This window comes from Bufo bufo, chromosome 10, assembly GCF_905171765.1.
Source record: "Bufo bufo chromosome 10, aBufBuf1.1, whole genome shotgun sequence".
NCBI lineage: Eukaryota > Metazoa > Chordata > Amphibia > Anura > Bufonidae > Bufo > Bufo bufo.
The window spans coordinates 57,131,153-57,146,686 of record NC_053398.1 but is presented as its reverse complement, the minus strand read 5'-3'; the positions used below and the strand labels follow the sequence as shown (position 1 = coordinate 57,146,686).

Sequence of the window (15,534 nt, the reverse complement as noted above, 5' to 3'; positions counted from 1 at the left end):
TGTCATGGAGAGTGATGGATGGGCAGCTGTCTTGCTCATTTCATTGGTTGAAAAGTCCTCTTTCTATCCTCAGATCTTAGTAAAAAGAAAGGATTCTGTTCATGGCGCTTACATTTTCCACAGGATCAGAAAGACTCCATGTGTGCAGTATGGTGCATTTCTGAACTAATGAGAGGCTATAACTTATAGTTGATACTCACACAACAATGTCAGTATTGAAATATAATTGACATTTCCTGGTAAGTCTAGGAAACGCTTTTTGCAACATATCGGAATTCTCAGAGTCTTAACTTTCATTTTTGCAGTGTTACGTTTTTAATGCTTGCAGCTTTAGGTAACGTTCACATCTCTAGTAAATGTTTCCTTCTGGCTGTTCTGGCAGAGAACAGCCTGCAGGAGTTCACCAGATCCAGCATTGCTGGATTCTGCAGATCACCACTGGATCCCCATTGGTGATATTGGGATTTGGCGGTGATGCAGCTGCTGCATTTCCAGCATAAATGACAGGTTTCTTCTGGCATTTGGGTCAGAAAAGGTTGCTGAAGATGTGAACGTGGTCTTACCTGTTTTACTCAACACATATACATCTTCCACAAAGAGTTGACATACATGTTACATATATGTGTTGATATATAGCCAGGATATAACAGAACTTTCTGATCAGTGGGACCTTTGTTCATCTCAGGTGAATAGGGCTTTGTTTCTCTACCTATACGACAACTGGTGCTGTGCAGAGAAACAATTTGGTATGATGGCCCTTCAGTTTTAATAGGTTTCTGCCATCTTATAAACAGATGCCATATAATATCAATAGGCTATGCGTCAGTTTATGATCAGAAAGTGTCCGACCTCTGGACTAGGCCATGTTAGATTTATTTGATCACTTGGGGTCAGACCACTGAGACAGCCCCTTGTCATTTAAAGGGAGTCTTTCCCCTATACTGACCGTTATAGTACACTAACACTATTATCAGCATTATAGTCCCCATATGTGAATTCTACTTTCTGTTTAGCTGGCCGTCGCTTATTTTCTTCATTAAACACTTTTATTCAATATGCAAATTAGGTCTGAAGGTACCCAGGGGGCGGCGTTCAAGTGGTCGGTGCCCAGGCCCCTCGTCGCTATTCATCTAAACCAGACCTGGGCAAACTACGGCCCGCGGGCCGTATACGGCCCGGCGGACCTTTTAATCCGGCCCCCGGGCGGAGCCAGAGGCGTGCCAAGCAACGATACCCCTCCTCCGCGAATGAAGAGGACTTCCGACTCGGCGTGCTGCGTGTGGCATGGCGCGGTGGCAGGGAGGCAGCGTCAGCGGCAGTACTGTCTAGGTAAGACACAGCAGGGGGGGGGGGGGGTGCCTCGTGCGAGCCGTACCCGGGACCCGGCCGGCCGCAATTATTCCCTTCTCTGTAACAGCGCAGCGCCCGCGGCTCTCATAGTATCGGCTGTGACTGTCTGACACTGACAGTCACAGAGCCGACAAGCATGAAGCTGCGGCCGCCTCCCCCTGTGCTGTGTGTAGTCAGTGTGACTAACACATGGCTGATCATCTCTGAGCATTACGTTTCTAAAGGCAAGGGGGGGGGGGGGGGGTGTTCTGTATATGATGGGGGGGCCGGGGGGGTGTTCTGTACACAAGGGGACAATGGCTGGATTCACAGGGGGACAATGGCTGGATTCACAGGGGGACAATGGCTGGATTCACAGGGGGACAATGGCTGGATTCACAGGGGGACAATGGCTGGATTCACAGGGGGACAATGGCTGGATTCACAGGGGGACAATGGCTGGATTCACAGGGGGACAATGGCTGGATTCACAGGGGGACAATGGCTGGATTCACAGGGGGACAATGGCTGGATTCACAGGGGGACAATGGCTGGATTCACAGGGGGACAATGGCTGGATTCACAGGGGGACAATGGCTGGATTCACAGGGGGACAATGGCTTTCACTAATATGAGTCACAAATAGTGAAAAATGTTCATTGTTTTGGGAAATTTTGTTTAATAAATTTAAATTTTTTTCTTGTAAGGCAACCTCACTTTTTCATTGTTTAACTATAACAAGTACTCGTACCAGTTGTCCAACAATGATATTTACTGCTTTTTATAAAGAAATACAATTGATTTTATGCAGTATTGAGTTTAGCCTTTTGGCCCGGCCCTCCAAAATATTTTCAGTTTCTCATGTGGCCCCATCGAAAAAATAATTGCCCACCCCTGATCTAAACCCTTTCACCCCTCTGGCCCGCCCTAGTTTCTTCTGATTACCTCCTCCCTTCAGTGTGAAATGCCGCACCTGCGCCGTGTATCCGAATCATCACGCCTGCGCACAGCATTACCCATTATGGGCATCGGCATCTGAGCGTTTATTGCACATGCGCCGGCCCCAACATCCCGACCTAACTGGCGGAAGCAGGTGGTGAAAGGGGAGGGGTTTCAGATGAATAGCGACGAGGGGCCTGGGCATTGGCCGCTTGAACGCCGCCCCTGGGTACCTTCAGACCTAATTTGCATATTGAATAAAAGTGTTTAATGAAGAAAATAAGCGACGGCCAGCTAAACATAAAACAGAATTCACATATGGGGACTATAATGCTGATAATGGTGGTAGTGTTCTAGAACGGTCAGTATAGGTGAAAGACTCCCTTTAAGGGATCTATGGCATAAGTCATTGCTGTATGATCAGTGGGGTCCGACCTGAACCTCCCGTGATCCTGAGATTGATAAGTTTACCATGCACACGGTCTCATCCAGCCACTTGTCTGTGGAGAGAACTACAGCTGGTCCCATTCACTTGAAAGGCATTAAGCTTCAGTTTCCCTGCACAGAGGATGGCTAGAGCGCTGATGTGCAAGGAATGACCATGAAGGAGTTGTTGCCCTGAATCTGTGCTGTGGCCACTTGTTTCTCAGGATCAGGGATGGTCTCAGAGGCCAAAACCATATCAAGCATAAAGTGATATACCTCTACTTAAGGAAACCACCTTTAATGGACTGAGGTGTCACAGCAGTCTCACCTAAACTGATTGATGCATTATAACATGTTCTAGCAATATGGCAGCCGCCTCTTATTGCTATCTCAGTCCCTGACTACGGACACGTGGCCTAACTATCACAGTCCATCACCCTGCCTATCTGACTTGTTACACAGGCGTCTTTTAGTGCTCTGTAAAACTCTGAAAAACTGAAGACACTCTCCTTAGTAACGCTCCGTTACAGCTTTGATAGAAGAATCCTTAAACAAAAACAACAATTACAATGTACTTCAATCTAATAGAATATTTTGAAGATTATACGTGTAGATTTGAACAGAGACAAATAAGGGGGAAGGGACGTGACTGAAACAGTAGGTAGGGAGGAAGGAGAAGGACTAAGAGCTAGCTGCAAGTCTTGAGCGATGGTCTTTAACACCTTTTAAGGACCGGACTCCTTTTCACCTTAAGGACCAGGCCATTTTTCTGCAAATCTGACCAGTGTCACTTTATGTGGTGATAACTTTAAAACGCTTTGACTTATCCAGGTCATTCTGAGAGAGTTTTTTCGTCACTTATTGTACTTCATGACACTGGTAAAATGGAGTAAAAAAAAAACATTTTTATGTATAAAAAAAAATACCAAATTTACCCAAAATTTGGAAAAATTAGCACATTTTTAAGTTTCAATTTCTCTACTTTTATAATACATAGTAATACCTCCCAAAAATAGTTATTACTTTACATTCCCCATATGTCTACTTCATTTTTGGATCATTTTGGGAATGATATTTTATTTTTTGGGGATGTTACAAGGCTTAGAAGTTTAGAAGCAAAAACCCACTTTTTAAGGACCAGTTCAGGTCTGAAGTCACTTTGTGAGGCTTACATAATAGAAACCACCCAAAAATTACCCCATTCTAGAAACTACACCCCTCAAGGTATTCAAAACTGATTTTACAAACGTTGTTAACCCTTTAGGTGTTCCACAAGAATTAATGGAAAATAGAGATACAGTTTCAAAATTTCACTTTTTTGGCAGATTTTCCATTTTTATAATTTTTTTTTCCAGTTACAAAGCAAGGGTTAACAGCCAAACAAAACTCAATATTTATGGCCCTGATTCTGTAGTTTACAGAAACACCCCATATGTGGTCATAAACCGCTGTACGGGCACACGGCAGAGCGCAGATGGAAAGGAATGCCATATGGTTTTTGGAAGGCAGATTTTGCTGGACTGGTTTTTTGACACAATGTCCCATTTGAACCCCCCCGATGCACCCCTAGAGTAGAAACTCCAAAAAAGTGACCCCATTTTAGAAACTACGGGATAGGGTGGAAGTTTTGTTGGCACTAGTTTAGGGTACATATGATTTTTGGTTGCTCTATATTACACTTTATGTGAGGCAAGGTAACAAGAAATAGCTGTTTTGGCACAGTTTTTTTTTGTTATTTACAACATTCATCTGACAGGTTAGATCATGTGATATTTTTATAGAGCAGGTTGTCACGGACGCGGCGATACCTAATATGTATACTTTTTATTTTATTTATGCAAGTTTTACACAATGATTTTATTTTTGAAACAAAAAAATCATGTTTTAGTGTCTCCATAGTCTGAGGGCCATAGTTTTTTCAGTTTTTGGGCGATTGTCTTAGGTAGGGTCTCATTTTTTGCGGGATGAGATGAAAAAAGTTTCAAGTTATAAAAAAAAAAAGTGTCCCTTTCCAAAAATAAAGGGAAAAGACATATAGACATATTAGGTATCGCTGCGTCCGTATCGACCGGCTCTATAAGCATATCACATGACCTAACCCCTCAGATGAACACCGTAAAAAATAAAAACTGTGCTAAATAAACCATTTTTTGTCACCTTGCATCACAAAAAGTGTAATAGCAAGCGATCAAAAAGTCATATGCACCCCAAAATAGTGTTCTGTATTCATAATGTTATAAGGGAAAATAATAATGATTGGGTCTTCATCCCGATCGTCTCCTAGCAACCGTGCGTGAAAATCGCACCGCATCCGCACTTGCTTGCGGATGCTTGCGATTTTCACGCAACCCCATTCACTTCTATGGGGCCTGCGTTGCGTGAAAAACGCAGAATATAGAGCATGCTGCAATTTTCACGCAACGCATAAGTGATGCGTGAAAATCACCGCTCATCTGAACAGCCCCATAGAAATGAATGGGTCGGTATTCAGTGCGGGTGCAATGCGTTCACCTCACGCATCCGCGAGGAATACTCGCCCGTGTGAAAGGGGCCTTAGTGTCTTACACTGTAAGACGCTCACAGTTGCCTAGGAGACCCAGCCTGGGGGCTGGGCCTCTTAGGCCTCCGTACATGCTTGGCTTGGGGCTGCCATGGCAACCATCGAGTCCCCGCCACAGCAGCGGAGACCGATGGATGAGGTGAGGGAGCGCAAACCTCCCATATGCCGCGGTCAGCGCTGACCGTGGCATATGAGGGGTTAATCCACTGGCATCGGCGTTATCGCCGATGCTGGTGGATGCAGCAGGGATCCGGCTGTCAGTAACAGCCGGATCTCTGCCACTGATTGCGGCACCGCACGCGGGGGAGGGGAACGACTGCAGGACGAGAACGCGACCGGCGATTTAGGACAAGCATTCTTGTCCTGGGTCGTTAAGGGGTTAAAGTGCCTCTGATTAACCCTAAATAAAGTTCAGCTGCTCTAGTTGGTCTTTCCTACAATTTTCTGTCGCATCCCACAGCAAAAGCCATTGTCCACAGAGATCTTCCAAAGCATCAGAGGGATCTCATTGTTAAAAGGTATCAGTCAGGAGAAGGGTACAAAAGAATTTCCAAGACATTAGATATACCATGGAACACAGTGAAGACAGTCGCCATCAAGTGGAGAAAATATGGCACAACAGTGACATTACCAAGAACTGGACGTCCCTCCAAAATTAATGAAAAGACGAGAATGAAACTGGTCTGGGAGGCGACCAAGAGGCCTACAGCAACATTAAAGGAGCTGCAGGAATATCTGGCAAGTACTGACTGTGTGGTACATGTGACAACAATCTCCCGTATTCTTCATATGTCTGGGCTATGGGGTAGAGCGGCAAGACAAAAGCCTTTTCTTACGAAGAAAAACATCCAAGCCAGGCTACGTTTTTCAAAAACACATCTGAAGTCTCCCAAAAGCATGTGGGAAAGGTGTTATGGTCTGATGAAACCAAGGTTGAACTTTTTGCCCATAATTCCAAAAGATATTTTTGGTGCAAAAACAACACTGCTCATCACCAAAAGAACACCATACCCACAGTGAAGCATGGTGGTGGCAGCATCATGCCAAGGGGCTGTTTTTCTTCAGCTGGAACTGAGGCCTTAGTTAAAGGGCTTCTCTCACCCCCAAAACACATTTTTCATTTTTGGGCTTGTTAAAATCCTTATTGAACGACTATTCCCTATATAGGGCTCTTACCTTGGTCTGTGGCTTCGTTTCATTAAAAATCGATCTTTTAAAATATGCAAATTACTTCACTACCAGCAAGTAGGGCGTCTACTTGCTGGTAGCCGCCGCATCCTCCTTTTAAAAAAAACGCCCCCTCCTCCTGTTGATTGACAGGGCCAGCGAGCGCTCTCCTCCTCCGGCTGGCCCTGTCAGCATTTCAAATCCCGCGCCTGTCTTCATTCGGCGCAGGCGCTCTGAGAGAAGGACGCTCGCCTCCTCAGCACTCCCTCAGTGTGCCTGCGCCGATGACCTCTTCGGTGACGTCATCGGCGCAGGCGCACTGAGGGAGTGCTGAGGAGGCGAGCGTCCTTCTCTCAGAGCGCCTGCGCCGAATGAAGACAGTTGCGGGATTCGAAATGCTGACCGGGCCAGCCGGAGGAGGAGAGCGCTTGCTGGCCCTGTCAATCAACAGGAGGAGAGGGCGTTTTTTAAAAGGAGGATGCGGCGGCTACCAGCAAGTAGATGCCCTACTTGCTGGTAGTGAAGTCATTTGCATATTTTAAAAGATCGATTTTTAATGAAACGAAGCCACAGACCAAGGTAAGAGCCCTATATAGGGAATAGTCGTTTAATAAGGATTTTAACAAGCCCAAAAATGAAAAATGTGTTTTGGGGGTGACAGAAGCCCTTTAAGCTAGAGGGAATTATGTACAGTTCCAAATACCAGTCAATATTGGCACAAAACCTTCAGGCTTCTGCTAGAAAGCTGAACATGAAGAGGAACTTCATCTTTCAGCATGACAACGACCTAAAGCATACATCCAAATCAACAAAGGAATGGCTTCACCAGAAGAAGATTAAAGTTTTGGAATGGCCCAGCCAGAGCCCAGACCTGAATCCGATTGAAAAATCTGTGGGGTGATCTGAAGAGGGCTGTGCACAGGAGATGCCCTCGCAATCTGACAGATTTGGAGTGTTTTTGCAACGAAGAGTGGGCAAATCTTGCCAAGTCAAAATGTGCCATGCTGATAGACTCATACCCAAAAAGACTGAGTGCTGTAATAAAATCAAAAGGTGCTTCCACAAAGTATTAATTTAAGGGCTCATGCACATGACAGTATGGCTTTTTCAGTGTTTTGCGGTCCGTTTTTTACGGATCCGTTCCGTTTTTTTTGTTTCCGTTGTGTTTCCTTTCCGTTTTTCCGTATGCCATATACAGTAATTACATAGAAAAAATTGGGCTGGGCATAACATTTTCAATAGATGGTTCAGCAAAAACGGAACGGATACGGATGCATTTCCGTATGTGTTCCGTTTTTTTGCAGTCCCATTGACTTAAATGGAGCCAAGCACCGTGATTTGCAGACAAGAATAGGACATGTTCTATCTTTTCACGGTACGGAAATACTGAAACGGAATGCACACGGAGACACTTCAGTTTTTTTTGCTGAACCATTGAAATGAATGGTTCAGTATATGTACCGCATACTGAACTAAAAAAAACGGCCAGTATACTGAACGCAAAATACTGTCGTGTGCATGAGCTCTAAGGGTGTGAACACTTATGCAACCATATTATTTTATTTTTATATTTTTTTTCCCCTCTACCTAAAAGATTTCAGTTTGTTTTTCTAATTGAGTTGTACAGTTTATAGGTCACATTAAAGGTAGAAAAAGTTCTGAAATTATTTATTTTTGTCCAATTTTTTTGCAGCACAGAAATCTGACATTTTAACAGGGGTGTGTAGACTTTTTATATCCACTATGTGTATGTACGTACGTATGTATGTATGTGTGTGTATATGTATGTATGTGTATGTGTGTGTGTGTGTGTATATATATATATATATATATATATATATATATATATATATATATATATATATATATATATATATATACACATACACTGCTCAAAAAAAATAAAGGGAACACAAAAATAACACATCCTAGATCTGAGTTAATTAAATATTCTTCTGAAATACTTTGTTCTTTACATAGTTGAATGTGCTGACAACAAAATCGCACAAAAATAAAAAAATGGAAATCAAATTTTTCAACCCATGGAGGTCTGGATTTGGAGTCACACTCAAAATTAAAGTGGAAAAACACACTACAGGCTGATCCAACTTTGATGTAATGTCCTTAAAACAAGTCAAAATGAGGCTCAGTAGTGTGTGTGGCCTCCACGTGCCTGTATGACCTCCCTACAACGCCTGTGCATGCTCCTGATGAGGTGGCGGATGGTCTCCTGAGGGATCTCCTCCCAGACCTGGACTAAAGCATCTGCCAACTCCTGGACAGTCTGTGGTGCAACGTGACGTTGGTGGATAGAGCGAGACATGATGTCCCAGATGTGCTCAATTGGATTCAGGTCTGGGGAACGGGCGGGCCAGTCCATAGCATCAATGCCTTCGTCTTGCAGGAACTGCTGACACACTCCAGCCACATGAGGTCTTGCATTGTCTTGCATTAGGAGGAACCCAGGGCCAACCGCACCAGCATATGGTGTCACAAGGGGTCTGAGGATCTCATCTCGGTACCTAATGGCAGTCAGGCTACCTCTGGCGAGCACATGGAGGGCTGTGCGGCCCTCCAAAGAAATGCCACCCCACACCATTACTGACCCAATGCCAAACCGGTCATGCTGGAGGATGTTGCAGGCAGCAGAACGTTCTCTACGGCGTCTCCAGACGTCTGTCACATGTGCTCAGTATGAACCTGCTTTTATCTGTGAAGAGCACATGGCGCCAGTGGCGAATTTGCCAATCTTGGTGTTCTCTGGCAAATGCCAAACGTCCTGCACGGTGTTGGGCTGTAAGCACAACCCCCACCTGTGGACGTCGGGCCCTCATATCGCCTTCATGGAGTCTGTTTCTGACCGTTTGAGCAGACACATGCACATTTGTGGCCTGCTGGAGGTCATTTTGCAGGGCTCTGGCAGTGCTCCTCCTGTTCCTCCTTGCACAAAGGCGGAGGTAGCGGTCCTGCTCCTGGGTTGTTGCCCTCCTACGGCCTCCTCCAAGTCTCCTGATGTACTGGCCTGTCTCCTGGTAGCGCCTCCATGCTCTGGACACTACGCTGACAGACGCAGCAAACCTTCTTGCCACAGCTCGCATTGATGTGCCATCCTGGATAAGCTGCACTACCTGAGCCACTTGTGTGGGTTGTAGACTCCGTCTCATGCTACCACTAGAGTGAAAGCACCGCCAGCATTCAAAAGTGACCAAAACATCAGCCAGGAAGCATAGGAACTGAGAAGTGGTCTGTGGTCACCACCTACAGAACCACTCCTTTATTGGGGGTGTCTTGCTAATTGCCTATAATTTCCACCTGTTGTCTATCCCATTTGCACAACAGCATGTGAAATTGATTGTCACTCAGTGTTGCTTCCTAAGTGGACAGTTTGATTTCACAGAAGTGTGATTGACTTGGAGTTACATTGTGTTGTTTAAGTGTTCCCTTTATTTTTTTTGAGCAGTTTGTGTGTGTGTGTGTGTGTGTGTGTGTGTGTGTGTGTATATATATATATATATATATATATATATATATATATATATATATACATACACACTCACCTAAAGAATTATTAGGAACACCTGTTCTATTTCTCATTAATGCAATTATCTAGTCAACCAATCACATGGCAGTTGCTTCAATGCATTTAGGGGGGTGCTCCTGGTCAAGACAATCTCCTGAACCCCAAACTGAATGTCAGAATGGGAAAGAAAGGTGATTTAAACAATTTTGAGCGTGGCATGGTTGTTGGTGCCAGACGGGCCGGTCTGAGTATTTCACAATCTGCTCAGTTACTGGGATTTTCACGCACAACCATTTCTAGGGTTTACAAAGAATGGTGTGAAAAGGGAAAAACATCCAGTATGCGGCAGTCCTGTGGGCAAAAATGCCTTGTGGATGCTAGAGGTCAGAGGAGAATGGGCCGACTGATTCAAGCTGTTAGAAGAGCAGCGTTGACTGAAATAACCACTTGTTACAACCGAGGTATGCAGCAAAGCATTTGTGAAGCCATAACACGCACAACCTTGAGGCGGATGGGCTACAACAGCAGAAGACCCCACCGGGTACCACTCATCTCCACTACAAATAGGAAAAAGAGGCTACAATTTGCACAAGCTCACCAAAATTGGACTGTTGAAGACTGGAAAAATGTTGCCTGGTCTGATGAGTCTCGATTTCTGTTGAGACATTCAAATGGTAGAGTCCGAATTTGGCGGTAAACAGAATGAGAACATGTATCCATCCTCTGATGGCTACTTCCAGCAGGATAATGCACCATGTCACAAAGCTCGAATCATTTCAAATTGGTTTCTTGAACATGACAATGAGTTCACTGTACTAAAATGGCCCCCACAGTCACCAGATCTCAACCCAATAGAGCATCTTTGGGATGTGGTGGAACCTGAGCTTCGTGCCCTGGATGTGCATCCCTCAAATCTCCATCAACTGCAAGATGCTATCCTATCAATATGGGCCAACATTTCTAAAGAATGCTATCAGCACCTTGTTGAATCAATGCCACGTAGAATTAAGGCAGTTCTGAAGGCAAAAGGGGATCCAACACCGTATTAGTATGGTGTTCCTAATAATTCTTTAGGTATGTATGTATGTGTGTGTGTATATATATATATATATGTTCAAGGCAGTAAAAATCATAGCCGTAAGTAAGGAGTGCCAGCAATTAGACGCTACCCACCGTCAATAGATACAGAAGGAAAAGATTGCAGCACTTCCAATTGGTGAAAAAAATATTAATTCCTTTATTCATATATGAATAAAGGACTTCATATTTTTTCACCAATTGGAAGTGCTACAATCTTTTCCTTTTTATATCTCTCTAACTACCACTAACTGCAGGTATTTTTAAACACCAAAAAAAGGGACGGGGACGGAGGGTGGTTTAGGAATCTGGAACAGCTGCAAATGAAAAAAAAAATATCAGTGCAGCTATTCCAGATGTTCTTCTTTCGTTCTTTTCTTCTTTCAGTCAGAAAGGGTTAAATCGCAGTGGTGGTTCACCACAAGTCCCAGTAAGCCAACAGCAGCACAGAAAGACACAGAACCTCTCTGCACGCAGTCACCAGCTAGAATGGCTGCATGCAGGGAAGTTCTGCCTCATCCTGTGCAGCTATAGCGCTGCCATTAGCTGGAGCGTTGTTCCAGCCAATAGCAGCGCTGGCAGAGGACCCAAAACACTGGTGTCCCCTGCCTGACCTAGGAGGAGACAGGTGCTGACTTGTTCAGCACCGGTCACCTCCACATGCCAGAGCTGCGATGCGCATGTCTGTGGAATGCAGCCAATAGCAGCGATCGGGGCTGCAGGGGAGAGGAAATACCTCCCTGTGCCCCTAGGAAATATGGCTGCCTGCCGTACCGCGGCCTGCAGCCATCGTACCACGGTCACCGAGCGATTTCGCTCAGGGACTGGGTGTACACAGTAGCTCTACGGCGCTGGGATTTCAGACCCAGCTTTCAGCTCTGTACATGTACGGCGCTGGTATCCTAAGGGTTAAAGTTTGCTAGTAAATGTTAGGTAAATTAAAAAGTATTTTTCTTCTCTGCAAAGGATCTGTATTGTATCTGCTGGCAAGGTGGATACTTTGATGGCTTTTTTTTTATTGCCAGACCTTGGGTCAAAATGTACAGACCACACACAGAGGCATCTAATAAATAAGCATTTTGGGCTTATGTTGCCCAAAAGTAGAGGTTTCATATAAAAAATAAAAAAATAAATCAATTTTTCATGCCAGAAGCAGCCAGCTACATTGGAAGGAATAATTGACAAAGAATGATTGCCTTGAAATGAGGCACCAAATAGCAAATACATGAATGCAGCATGTTAATGTTGTGTTCTGTATAGCAAATTCAATGATAACTGTACCTTTATAGTCTGAGACATACTTACTCCCAGAGACTTTGGCATGGCTGTACACTGAACTTTCTGCTTTTCTTTACAGACTCTGCAACTCAGAACAATGTGGAGATGAAGGGGATGTTGGTATGGTCGCCAAATCATTTTGTATCAGATGCCAAATGTAAGTTCTGTCTTGTGTTGCTTTTATTTATTCTGCTTCTGAAGGAACTTTAGGGCTCATTCAGACAAGCAAGCGCCAACTCTTCTGTGCAGCAGCTCTAAAAACCAGGCTTCTTTTTTTTTTTTTAAATGGTCTGCGCATGGATGGTGCCCATGTGTAATTGTTTTCTCACCCTTTTACTAGAATTGTTTTGCAGGAAAGCTGGACCTAAATTGTGCATGCTATGATTTTCTTTGCACAGGCCCATGGGCCATGCAGAAAATCACACATATGAATTGTCACAATGACTATAATGGGCCAGTGTTCAGTCCGGACACTGTCCGTTCCTCACTCAGACAGCACCCAGACATGAACATCACATGTCTGAATAAGCCCTACATCATGGATACTGATATGTGTCCATTGCTCCATTTTCAGGGTTTCTGTTCTTACAATCAACAGGATAAAAACTTTGAAACACTACTTTACTTTATACATTTGCGGCGTCCTGTACGATCTGTTATACTTCAGGTCTGTCAGTGTCATGGCTGCAGATGTGAGGAGTTCAGAAGCTACTAACTGGATTTTGGATAGTGTTTCATTAAATTGATGTTTTGAAGTCAGCAATGGATAAAGTATTGCTTTTTTGTCATGTGTATATAGTTATGTATGCATAAAATAATGTATTAAATCCCCCTCATGTGAGATTGCTCCCCTGAATGAGAGTGTACTCGAAAGATAAATGTCAATTCTGGCTATAATCGTATGTACATCATTTTTGCATTCAGTAGAGAGCATTTTCAAACATGCCTCAAATGTTCTGGACATTGTGAAAACTGGAAATTGGGTTTTATTTAAATAAAGTGTAATCAGTATATAAATGGAATGTTCCACAGCTTTATATTATACTTTGTTTCAGTTTCTTCCCATTTTCAATATGTTACTTTTCCATGAGTGAAAGAAAACACCTACATAGCCTGTCATAGCTGAGACGTGAATACTATTTTGTGCAATCTAAGGCTACTTTCACACTAGCGGCAGGCTGTTCCGCTAGTCCTCTCTGGCCACATTGACTATAATGGGGGTGGGCTGGAGGTCCGGCCACAGCACGGCAAACATGCCGAGAGGCGGCCGGAATAAAACTACGACATTTGGCATGTCTGAGTGGAGCATCAGAGCATTTCTTGCTCCGATGCTCCCCCTTGCTCTGTGCTGCATAGCGCAAGGTCTGTTTTCAGGCACCAGGCTTCACATTAGTATGCTAGGCGGAGCAGTGATCTCTGTGACGTCACTGGCAAAAATGGTTACAGGCGATCTATAGTGCTGCCATAGGCAAAGCTATAGACCAGGGATGGCCAACCTGAGGCTCTCCAGCTGTTGCAAAACTACAACTCCCACCATGCTCAGACTGCCTACAGCAGGGCATGCTGGGAATTGTAGTTTTACAACAGCTGGAGAGCCACAGGTTGGCCATGCCTGCTATAGACTATCCATTTGTGCCGGTGATGTCACCAGGATCACTGCTAAGCAGAAGCCTAGAATAGTGAGGATGTAAAGGGGTTACCCAATCGTAAAAAAAATCCCCCCATATGCCGGGCCCCCACACTTAATGTACTTACCCAGGTCCCTGCTCCCTCTGCCGCAGCTGCTTCTCCCCGTGCACGGATGAAAACATCTGGGGAAGGGGGGGCAGCAGCCAATGGCAGGCGGGGACGAGCCTCCCTAGGATCGCGGATGATGCTAGGGAGGCTCGTCCGCGCCCGCCATTGGCTGCTCCCACCGACGCCGCATGTTTTCATCCGTGCACGGGAAGCAGCAGCAGTGCGGGGAACATGAGTGGCGCAGGGATTGGGGACCCGGATAAGTATATTCAGTGTGGGGTGCCCGGCATATGGGGGGGAAGGGCTTTTTTTTTTAAAGGATTGGATAACCCCTTTAAACAAAACAGACCGTGCCCTGCACAATGCAGCACAGCACAAGGAGCAGCATTGGAGCAAGAAATGCTCCACTCAGACATGCTAAATGAGTGAAGATGAGGTTATGCCCGCTTTCAGCTCTGAATCCAGACAACCCCTTGATAGAGGACCTTTCACCACTCATGACATGCCTGTTTTAAGAGCTTCATTCATTCCCTATGTAATAACAATTCTGGAATATCTATGTTGTACCATTCCTTTATAATTTCTACTAGAAGTTATGAATGAATTGCTAGCAGTCTGCAGTAATGGTACAGAGGGGCTGTACCTGCACAGACTCACTCTATCTAATCAGTGCTGCATTAAAGGAATGGTACAACATAAGGCCATAAGAATAGATGTTCCAGAATTGTTATTACATAGGGAATGCATGAAGCTCTTAAAACAGGCTTTATGTTGTACCATTCCTTTATGGCAGCACTGATTGGATAGAGTCAGTCTGTGCAGGTACACACACCCAACTGGTTACCGCCTCTCTATACCCTTACTGCAGACTGCTAGCAATTCTTAACTTCTAGTAGAAATTATAAAGGAATGGTACAACATAGAATAGATGTTCCATAATTGTTATTACAGGGGCAATGCATGAAGCTATTAAAACAGGCATGTCAGGAGTGGTGAAAGGTCCTCTTTAAGTGATGCTGCTGCTTTTTTGTGCTTAGGAGTTCAGTGAGAGCTGTCAGTCACTGATAAGGCAATCTCTATATACACAGGCATACATTGTGGTCTTTATTCCTACTTGCTTTTTGTTTGTAGTGGATGAGTACATCTTAATGGCAAAGGAGAAACATGGCTACAATGTGGAGCAGGTAAGACAGAATAGGAAACGCATCCTTGTTGACCTTTTATTAGTTAGCCCTGTGGTTGCCTGATATATGGATCCCCACTATTCTGTAACTCAAATTAATTTCATCAGGGAAAGACTAAGCAGTGGGTAAATGAAACTAAATGGCTTATTCTGTAAGTCTGTGGTGATGGAAAAACCTGTTTAACTGCAGTCTCTTCTGAGCTTTCATATTTTCAGTCAAGTTAGGTTTTTATGGAAACCCATTGCTTGCTGTCTTGTGGTAGACCAAATTCAGCTTTCCTCCAGCCCCATCTAGCTTGCAGTCCCTCTTGACCCAAG

General features: G+C 44.5%; 1 protein-coding gene across 1 annotated transcript in view; it reads left to right on the top strand.

Moving 5' to 3' along the window:
- Positions 1-15,534, top strand: part of RCOR2 (REST corepressor 2) — a 42,072-nt gene that overhangs the window by 16,026 nt on the left and 10,512 nt on the right. The window contains 2 exon segments of the mRNA XM_040408910.1: positions 12,376-12,453; positions 15,165-15,217. Of these exon segments, the coding sequence (XP_040264844.1) occupies positions 12,376-12,453; positions 15,165-15,217 (131 nt within the window).